This window comes from Mus musculus, chromosome 7 (assembly GCF_000001635.26).
Source record: "Mus musculus strain C57BL/6J chromosome 7, GRCm38.p6 C57BL/6J".
Classification (NCBI taxonomy): Eukaryota; Metazoa; Chordata; class Mammalia; order Rodentia; family Muridae; genus Mus; species Mus musculus.
The window spans coordinates 108,204,696-108,216,104 of NC_000073.6; the positions used below are offsets into that span (position 1 = coordinate 108,204,696).

At 36.1% G+C, this 11,409-nt stretch overlaps 1 protein-coding gene across 1 annotated transcript; it reads right to left on the reverse strand.

The window, feature by feature from the left end:
- Positions 1–6,887: 6,887 nt before the first annotated feature.
- Olfr487 (olfactory receptor 487) lies at positions 6,888–7,832 on the reverse strand. Its single transcript, NM_001011811.1, has one exon. It carries the CDS (start codon positions 7,830–7,832, stop codon positions 6,888–6,890), a length of 945 nt encoding a protein of 314 aa, NP_001011811.1.
- Positions 7,833–11,409: the final 3,577 nt, after the last annotated feature.

Genomic DNA, 11,409 nt, shown 5'->3' on the forward strand with positions numbered 1-11,409 from the left:
TAGCACTGTTTCTTCAATATGAAACCCCCAAAAGAAAAGTGCCTTGCATCAACAAACAAGCAAATCCTCATGACATCTAAATTAGTATATAAAGCAGTGAACAGCTATTAACGTTTTTCTTTAATTTCTTGTTTTAAAACTATAAATTAAATCTGATGCTTGGAGAAAGTAAATTATTTGGAATGAGACACTTACTTCTATTTTCTGTTGTATTACTTCTCTGAGGTTCAGCTGACAGCTTTGCTTTGAAGATGTATCCATTGGGGAAAGCAATTTCTGGGTGGCTTTAGTGTACTGTAAATTACTGTTTTAACTTGTTGGTAAATTAACTCAAATTTATACCATAATTTGCATTAGCAAAATCACTTTATGGCTGTTTAGTTTTCAATGTTTTTATCTATATGTATAAAAGTTGTTCTACAAAAACATTTTACTTCTGTAAATGTGATGTGCAGAAGAGAGAAGTGTTTTTAACTTTTGTACATGATGACTTTAGGGTAGCACAAACACAGCTCCTTTATAGCTCATGTTTCTCAGTCCTCTTTCGAGGTGTTTTACATTGGGAATGATGCCCGCACACTTCCAGGGTACCATGAGGCACTGTGTAAGGTAACAGGTTACACTTAAGTTCCTTGTTTTGCTCACCACCCTATGACATCAACAGTATAGAAAGTTTCTTTGTCCTTCACAGTAGGATCCTGAATATAAACCAGAATTACTATTGCCTTGATCTCTAGCCTCTATTGGTTTCCCATCCCATATCACATCTTTCAGCTCTGAAAGCCAGTATTGCTTTTAATTCTGTTGTGTCACAGGCATGGTGGTCTAGTAGAGCCAAGATTACATTGGGTATTCAAAAATCCCTGTATACATACAGGCCAACAAAGATATATCTTGGAGTCAACCCATAATCTATGGCTCATTAAACAGAAATTGTGATTAAAGCAATCGCTATTAAAAATGGTTTTTCAAGATGAGACATGTGAAGTAACTTTTTAAACTAAGTTTTATAAAAATACATGTTGCTCTTTAAATAGGAGTCTGTCCAAAAATAGAGGTTATTGACATTCATTTGTAGCTGGTAATTTTCCATTTTTCTACCCACTGTCATTTTTTTCTTCTCATATAAAGTGTCTATCCAGCATGATATACTGGAGACAGTCTCAGACTGCCACCATGTTGAGCACAGTTGATGTGGACAGATGAAGTTTGTACTTTCATAAGAAGCCTCCAAGTTTCTTTTCTTCCTCTGTATTTACTGTCAGTAGCTGTCTTAGGTTCCATTTCTAGTGATGTTTTGTAAGTTAACTATGATAAATTTATCCAATCATGATTTATTCTCTAGACAACTTGAATAATGTATGAATGTCCACCCAGTTTCAATATTAAGTGTGAAAGCTGGGCTCACAATTAAAACTATACATTTTCTTATCAAAACATAGGGAACTTCATTACTCCCCGTTTGAAAGTTTGAGACAGCTCCTGGAAACTGGAGTGGAGAAGGGAGTCTTCTCCTAATTTAACTGATTCATGCTAGTTTCTTGTCTATTAAATGTTATACCATCTCTATAGTAGGAATGTTCAAACAACATGTGACAACTTTGCTACCAACTTTCAACCGCTTGTAGAACAGAATATTCATTTGAAGCGGTGTAGGGTTGTAATTAATCTGACTCTAGAAGTAATGTCAGAAAATGCTAAGCATGTCCTTTGCAATAAAACATAAGGTTCTTAATTGTTTAGCTGCTATGGAATTCAAATGAATTAGAAGTATTTAAGTGCAATCTTGAATTATGAAGTTGATATATATATATATTGGGATGTCAACTTGATGTAAAGTAAATGAGCAGTTATCTGATGGATCTTTTTTAATAACTGGTTTAATTCACAATCCTAAAGCATAGCTTCACTTCAGTATTTACAGTATCTTTGTCCATTCAACAACACTCCAATGAGGAAATAGCTGAGAATTACTCAAGGGTTTTATTTTTATTTTTTTATTAGGAAAATAAGTTTCTAGAGTCTTGAGTGCTGGATAATTCTTTTGTCTTTCCCATCCATGGCATCTAAGAAAAAAAATCACTCAAAATATTCAGGTTTACATGTTCTGCTATCTTACAGGGAGCTACCATACCTCACAGTTCAAAGTGTTTTTTCAATCAGTAACATGATACTGACATGTAATTGCAATTTACTATGCAGCAAAAATGACTCAAGAACAGTAACATATGTGTGTATTTACCTCTGTATAGGCAATTGCTTATGTTATTCTACTTTTAACATTTGTACTCAGATAAAATGCTTATATATGTATAGGAATGTCACAGTGCAAGATGCTGCTAGCCTGGGCACAAAGTATTAAAATTATTTTATATATATATAAAAAGAATAAACAAATGGGACCTCATAAAATTGCAAAGCTTCTGTAAGGTAAAAGATACTGTCAATAAGAAAAAAAAGGCCATCAACTGATTGGGAAAGGATTTTTACCAAACCTAAATCTGATAGGGGCTAATATCCAATATATACAAAGAGCTCAAGAAGCTGGAATCCAGAAATTCAAATAACCCCCTTAAAAATGGGGCACAGAGCTAAACAAAGAATTCTCAACTGAGGAATACCAAAGGGCTGAGAAGCACATGAAAAAAATGTTCACCATGCTTAATCATCGGGGAAATTCAAATCAAAACAACCTGAGAGATTCCACATCACACCAGTCAGAATGGCTAAGATCAAAAAGTCAAGTGACAGCAGATGCTTGCAAGGATGTGGATAAAGAGGAACACTCCTCCATTGTTGGTGGGCTTGCAATATTGTACAACTACTCTGGAAATCAGTCTGGCAGTTCCTCAGAAAATTGGACATAGTACTACCAGAAGATCCAGCAATACCTTTCCAAAGAAACAATTTGCAGAACACAAGAAAGTCAAGAAGAAGGAATACCAAAATGTGGATACTTCCCCCCTTCTTAGAATGGGGAACAAAACACCCATGGAAGGAGTTACAGAGGCAAAGTTTGGAGCTGAGACGTAAGGATAGACCATCCAAAAACTGCCCCACCCAGGGATCTATACCATAATCAGCCACCAAATGCAGACACTATTGCATATGCCAGCATGATTTTGCTGAAAGGACACTGATATAGCTGTCTCTTGTGAGGTTAGGCCAGTGCCTGGCAAATACAGAAGTGGATGCTCAAAGGCATCTAATGGATGGAACACAGGGCCCCCAATGGAGGAGCTAGAGAAAGTACCCAAGGAGCTGAAGGGGTCTGCAACCCTATAGGTAGAACAACAATATGAAATAATCAGTATCCCCAGAGCTTGTTTCTCTAGCTGAATATGTAGCAGAAGGTGGCCTAGTCAGCCATCATTGAGAAGAGATGACCCTTGGTCTTGCAAACTTTATATGCCCCAGTACAGGGGAACGCCAGCAACAAGAGGTGAGAGTGGGTGGGTAGGGCAGTATGGCAGGTGGAGGGTATAGGGGAATTTCGGGATAGCATTTGAAATGTAAATGAAGAGAATATCTAATAAAAAATGATATATAAAAAAAGAATTCTCAACTGCAGAATACCGAATGGCTGAGAAGCACCATAAAAGTGGTTCAATAACCTTAATCATCAGGTAAATGCAAATCAAAGCAAACCTGAGATTCCACCTCACACCAGTCAGAATGGCTAATATCAAAAATTCAGGTGACAGCAGATGCTGGCGAGGATGTGGAGAAAGAGGAACACTCTTCCATTATTGGTGGGATTGCAAGCTGGTACAACCACTTTGGAAATCCATCTGGCGGTTCCTCAGAAAATTATACATAGTACTACCGGAAAATCCAGCAATACCACTCCTGGGCATATACCCAGAAGATGCTCCTGCTTGTAATAAGGACACATGTTCCACTATGTTCATAGCAGCCTTATCTATAATAGCTAGAATCTGAAAAGAACCCAGATGTCCCTCAACAGAAGAATAGATACAGAAAACGTGGTACATTTACACAGTGGAGTACTACTCACCTGTTAATAACAATGAATTTATGAAATTCTTAGGCAAATGGATGGATCTGGAGGATATCATCTTGAGTGAGGTAACTGACTTAGGGTTTTATTGCTGTGAACAGACATTATGACCAAGGCAAGTCTTATAAAAGCAACCAACATTTAATTGGGGCTGGAATACAGGTTCAGAGGTTCAGTCCATAATCATCAAAGTGGGAGCATGGTAGTATCCAGGCAGGCATGGCACAGGCACAGCTGAGAGTTCTACATCTTTATCCAAAGTCTGTTAGTGGAAGACTGACTTCCTGGCAACTAGGGTGAGGATCTTAAGCCCACACTTACAGTGACACACATACTCAAACCAGGTCACACCTATTCTAAGAAGGCCACACCTAAAATGGTGCTACTGCCTGGTCCCAGAATATACAAACCATCACAGTAAACCAGTCACAAAGGAACACACATGGTATGCACTCACTGATAAGTGGATATTAGCCCCGAAACTTAGAATACCCAAGATAAAATTTTCAAAACTCTTGAAACTCAAGAAGACCAAAGTGTGGGTGCTTCATTCCTTCTTTGAGTGGGGAACAAAATACCCATGGACAGAGTTACAGAGACAAAGTTCGGAGCTGAGACTAAAGGAGTGACCCTCCAGAGACTGCCCCTCCTGGGCATCCAATCCATAAACATCCACCAAATGCAGACACTATTGCATATACCAATAAGAATTTGCTGACAGGACCCTGATATAGTTGTCTCCTCTGAGGCTCTGCCAGTGCCTGGCAAATACAGAAGTGGATGCTCATTGTCATCTATTAGATGAAACACAGTGTCCCCAGTGAAGGAGCTAGTCAAAGTACCCAAGGAGCTGAAGGGGTTTGCAGCCTTATAGGAGGAACAACCATATGAACTAACCAGTAACCCCAGAGCTCCCTGGGACTAAAGCACCAATCAAAGAAAACACATGGTGGGATTCGTGTCTCTAGTTGCATATGTAGCAGAGGATGGCCCAGTTGGCCATCAGTGGGAGAATGGTCCTTGATTTTGTGAAGATTCTATGCCCTAGTATAGGGAAATGCCAATGCCAGGAAGTGGGAGTGGGTCGGTTGGAGAACAGGGGGTGGGTGGAGGGTATACAGGGTTTTAGGATAGGAAACTAGAAAGGGAATAGCATGTGAAATGTAAATGAAGAAAACATTTAATAAAAAAAGAAAGGTAGAGGAAGGTATCATAAACCAGTCATATCTATCTTCAGGATGTCAAATTCTTTGTGGAATAGTATGTCAAAGATTGGAATTGTGTTATAGGTAGATACAGTATTACTATTGAACAATTCACTCCATCTAGATATTGTGTATTTATGGTATTACTTAAACAAGTAGATACTAAAGAAATATTGCTGAATTAAATAATTCTCATGAAATAATATTTTAATGGATAGTACATTTGAAAATAATCAACATTTTAATACTTAGAACATTTTGGATAAGAATATATGGAACTATTATGAGTGGTAAAGATAGATGTGGAGAGTGGTAAAAGGACAGTGTTTGCAGCTTACATAGGCTAGCAGTGAAATCCCTATTGGACAAATAATATTTGATCTGGAAAATGAGATGGGATCACAAGTATGGAACATAAGCTAAAATGTGCAATAGAAAATAGGAAGTACACTGATCCTGATAATTTCAAGAAATAAAAGGGAAGTGAGGAAAATCAAAGGAGAGAATCATGGAAGAGAGGAGAGTAAATGAACTACACTGTGAAGTGAAGGGAAGCAATTAATATTTGTAAATAGTAATAGTGCAATCATGAACATATTTATAAACATGGCTATAGTATAGACACTTTATATCATGAAAGTTACAAACTAAAATAACCACCAGCCTGAGAAGAAATGCCTACTCTTGCTAATAGTGGCACAAATATTATGGGAGTTACCAAACTCTTATTGACTGGATCTAAGTTGTGCAAGGTCTACAAAATGATACCATACATAACACCACTATCAGGGCCAAAACCTAATGTAGACAAGTCATAGACCCTAGAAAAAGAAAACTACTACCATTATTTTGATAAATGGGTGTAATATCAAACCAATTTGCAATGACTTGTCATTATACTCAGGATTAGCTCATCTTTCAACCATTATCAGAAGAGATTCTTTGTGCAGTAGATAGTAATTGACATGCAACTTACCATTGTGAGGATAATTAGAGACTAAAAGGTGCAGTTATGAAAGGAACATGTATATCACATACTCTTCTCTCCAAGATTAACAATTATTGTGATAGACTATGTGGAGATACTGGAAAAGCTGGAGGTGGTGTATGACTACAAAGAAACATTGCTTTCAGGACATAAAAAAAATCGTTATAGGTATGACTCATGGAAGTTGTATCAGTGTCTATAAGCAGAAAAGCAGAAACAATACTAGCATACAGAGAGGAACTGAGCACAGTGTCCAACCCTAACTGAGGTTTTACTGGCAATTGATATTTTTCCTGAGGAATGAGAGTCAATTTCCTTTAAGAGTGTCTCCCCAGCAGGCTAACCATGATTCAATAGATACCTACAAACCTAAAAGTATAGAGAAAGTCCAAATTGCAACATAGTGTTTATTGTACAGGAGATGGGGCTAAAAGGCTGAGAAGAGCTGAGAATGAGGGTAAACATGTTCAAATATATTCTATCAGGTTCAGGAAGTCACATTTGAAAATATAAACAGGAAAATGCAATGAAATACAATACCTATACACACTGGAAGAAACAGATTAGGGCAAAAGGAGAAATACCAAGGCTTATAACCAAACTTGATATGATGGTTACATTGGTCTTGCAGGATTAAAATTATTATATTAAGTTTTACCAACAACTGACTGCTCTATAACAATGTTTTCCTATAAAACTGTCTTTTCAGAGCATCCTTAATCTCATTATTCCGAAGGCTGTAGATGAGAGGATTCAACACGGGGATTACCACCACGTAGAACAGAGACACCACTTTGTTCTGGTCCCTGGAGTAGATGGACTTGGGCATCACATAAATGAATATGGTAGTTCCATAGTAGAGAGTGACTGCAGTGAGGTGGGACATGCAGGTGGAGAAGGCTTTTTGGCGACCCTCAGTGGAGTGCATCTTCAGGATGGTGATGACAATATAGAAATAAGATATGACTATAACAAACAATGTGGTCATTGTGAATGAGCCTGCAGAAAATGAGATAACAATTTCTGAGATACTCACATCAGAACAGGAGAGTTCCATCATAGGAGATAAATCACAGAAAAAGTGATTGACCCTATTTGGGCCACAGAAGAGAAAAGAAAAAAAGAAATGGGTTACAAATGAAGCGTTAAGGAAACCCCCTACATAAGTACCTACAACCAACTGGATACACACTTGTGTGGACATTTTGGTGGAATAAAGCAGTGGGTTGCAGATTGCTACCAAGCGATCATAAGCCATGGCAGCCAGAAGGAAGAACTCAACAGCCCCAAAGAAAGCAGCTGAGCTGAGCTGTATGCCACATCCAAGGTAGGAGATGGTGTTTTTCTCAGTCAGGAAGTTGACAAGCATATTGGGTGTGACAGAAGATGAAAGGCCCATATCAACAGAAGCCAAGTGGCTGAGAAAAAAGTACATGGGATGATGGAGTTTGGAAGAAACTCCAATGAGAAGGATGGTGCTGAGATTTCCAAACACAGTCACCAGGTAGATGCACAGGATGATGCTGAAGAGAATGACTTTAAGGACTGGGTCATCTGTTAGTCCCAATAATATGAACTCTGTCACTGTTGTCTGGCTACCGTTGTATATGAAAGCCATAGGATCATACAGCTGCTGCAAGATCAAGGCTGTGATGGAGATAGTACAGAGAGGGATTTATAAATAGGTCACTTCATTTCATGTAATATATACATGAAAGCATAAAAAATAAACATATTATCCAAAATTTGGATCAACCATGGATATTATAGTAAAGTTTTCATTCTTTATACATTTCTATACAATAAGTTCTTCTAATTATTCAACCAGAAAAGCTAGAAATGTGGTATAAATAATAAATAACTTTTATTTACAATTTTTATAGTAAAACATATGAAATTGTCATTATAGTTAAATATATAAAAGCATGCTATGTTCGGGTAAGATGGGTTGGCAGTTATAGATTCTTTCTACAAAGCCTGATCTCTGACATCCAGAGTTTGATTCTTGGAACTCACAAGGTGGGAAAAGAGCTTTAACTCCTGGATGTTGTCCTTTGACACTCACACCTGTGCATTTACCTGTATCACTCTCTTCAGACACATAAATAAATGAACGAATATAAAATTATATGAGCCCTTTCAAAATAATAATTTATTTATTATAACCAAGAAATAAAATGTAAAATAATAGAATTATGTAATGAAGATTTAAATTATTTCTAAATATATTGAACCACCAGCACAGGATTTAAAAAAAAACTTGTATTTATTTATAATTCATATTTTTATTTCCATGAATTATCAGTTAATTTTTTTCTTTTGTGTTGCAGCTTTTTTGTTTTGTTTTGTTTTGTTTTTCCCCTGATAGGGTTTTTCTTTGTAATCCTGGCTCTCTTGTTATGGAAAACAGGCTGACTTTGAACACACACACTCATCATCATCACATGTATATACATATACATTTCCACATCTAATACATACCTGATTACATCAAGTAACATATTGTGGAGCTCAGAGATTACTCTGTGATAAGCACACTGACTATATTCAAAGAGGACCTGTTTTTAATTCTCAGCATCCACATGATTTTTCACAACAGTTTGTTTTTTACAGTTCTTAGGACACGATGCCCTGTTCTGATCCTCATCAAAACTAGAAATTCAAATGACACATGTATATATAACAGGAAGCACATAAATATATTAAATAAAAATGACAAACTTTAAGAGAATATTAGATATGAACATTAGGTGGTTGAACGCAGTCTATTGCTCTTAGTAACTTCACTGTAAGTGAATGATGGCAATGCTGTTCGAAGCATACACAAATCAGGGAGAGACAGAAGGGTAATACTTCAGCTTTCCCATGTTTAGTACATAGAAAGGTGCTTTGTTGGTGATACTAATCTCAAGAGCTTGTAAAACTCAATAAGGATCACATTAAATTTGCAAGTTGAATTTACTATTGTACACTCATTAGATATTTTAAATTCTTCTTACTAGATCACTGTTCTTTAAAGTATTTTGAAATATCAATTTTATCATCTTGTGAAATATAAATATTTAACACATCATTGGTTTAGACACAGCAGCTCCTTACCTAGTATCACAGCTTTTCTAACTGGAGTATGATAGAATGAATTCAACAGAGGACGCTGTTCAACATTCAATCTCAGAAGTTAAGAGATTTATTCACGAGGGGCAGATTGACTGTCATCCCTCACATTCTACACTTACATCCTCATTTGTCTACAGAGATACCTATGAGACTGGCAAATTCAGTCCATAATAAAGCAAGTCCTTGCACAGGATATCCCCTGACAGTAAGCAACCGAAGTATTTCAAAGCTATTGTACTTGTTAGCCATTTGGTGAATGCTACGCATACACTAGCTAGGAAGGTCTTACTTGCAGATGGATAAATAAAGAATCTATGAAAACTTTGTTTTGTGCCTGATCATTCTGAACAATTTGCTAATGAAATACAAGGTGATTACATGAAGATTTGTTTTTCTCCCTTCTTTTATATAACTTCATAATTCCATCAGACTTGTTTCAACATCAGGGTTTATAAATACACCGCATGTCAAAGAAAAAAAAAAACTTCATTTACCATCAAAGTCAAAATCTTACCTTTTGAAATAAAAATTCATTTCAAATAAAGAGATTCAAAGTTACTATGACTTTATAGCAAACCTGTTTCCCACTGTCATTGTCACTGAGGATAAGTCCCTGCAGAAGCTCTGGAGTCCAATGTGAATTTAAAGCATCAGGGATCATTACCTATTTCCCAGTGAGTCCTGAGCAGTTCATTTAACACAAGTACAATTAATTTTCAATGAGTCTAGCAATCTCAAGCAATCTATTGCTTTTCAAATTTTGTGACTATTGGTGCACTTTCACTCAGTAATTATGGGAGGTATAGGATCACAAATTATCTTAAGAAAATACTCCTGCCAGTTGATATTTGTTTCAGGTTAGGTCAAGTTAGGAAATATTGAACTGGTCACTAAAATGGACTACATTGGCTTCTTTCATTCAATTTACATAAATTTTTGTTTTACTATTTTAGTGGTGGTTGATGCAACATACTCTATTAGGCATTTTGGTGAGTATAGGCAGTGATGAGTTGTTTAGTGGAATAACAGTTATTATAGGTACTCACATTTTTTATAGTCAAGAGTATAAAATATTATTGTTAAATAGAAAATAAATTGTAGAAAGAGATATGGGTGATTTCCAGGTTGGAATAAACATTCCATAGCTCATAACTAAAACAAGAGACAATAGTGTCAGCTCTTATAATATAGTGTAGAACAGAAAGCATGGTTGACCTAAAGAGACAGCTCAATTCTCTTGCTAATCTTCATTCCATTAAATTCTACATTGTATTAGTTTCTTTATTCTTCATTGTGGATACAGTTTCCACTATAATGCTACATTTATCTATTTAATATTTTGACTTTTCATTTTATAACAGACAGTCTTCAAGAATATCACATATGAATTGACTCTGCAATATCAAGAGACATAAGGTACATCATGCATTCAAGTCTGATACCTAATATGTTCCTCATCTTTTACATGGCAGAATGATGACCTTCAATGATGAACTTATGCAGAAGGAATAAAAGAGAAGAATAAAATTAGATGTTTGTAAAAACTTATACAAACTTTTCATCATTTATTGTTATGCTGTACATGAAATGTAACAAAAGATATAAGTAGATAACACATATTTATATCAGCATAAGTTTCTATAATATTTACAGTCCTTATGAACTTCAGTAGAATTTTAACAAGGAGATCAGGTATTCATGGGGGTTTATTCCATATGCCACATTCTGTTGTATACTACCTTGCTGTACACTGGCTAGTTATTTGTGGTTTGTACTTATTGTTGCGGCAGAAACACTGACAGGTAACAGTTTTCTTCTTGCAATTGATCCTTTCTGGGATAGGGAAAATCACTTTCCCCCAATGGGGTGACACTAGATATATCAACCACACTTCATTGCACTATCCATGTACAGAAGTATGGGGCCAACATAAAACAGACTTTATGATTTTTGAATTATATTTTTATATTTTATTTATTTTTGTATTGAGATAGGAATAGAGAGAAAGAGAGAGAACATGAAAATTGTGTGGTTCTGGATGTGAATCAGATCTGGAGGAAGTGGGAAAAATAACATGA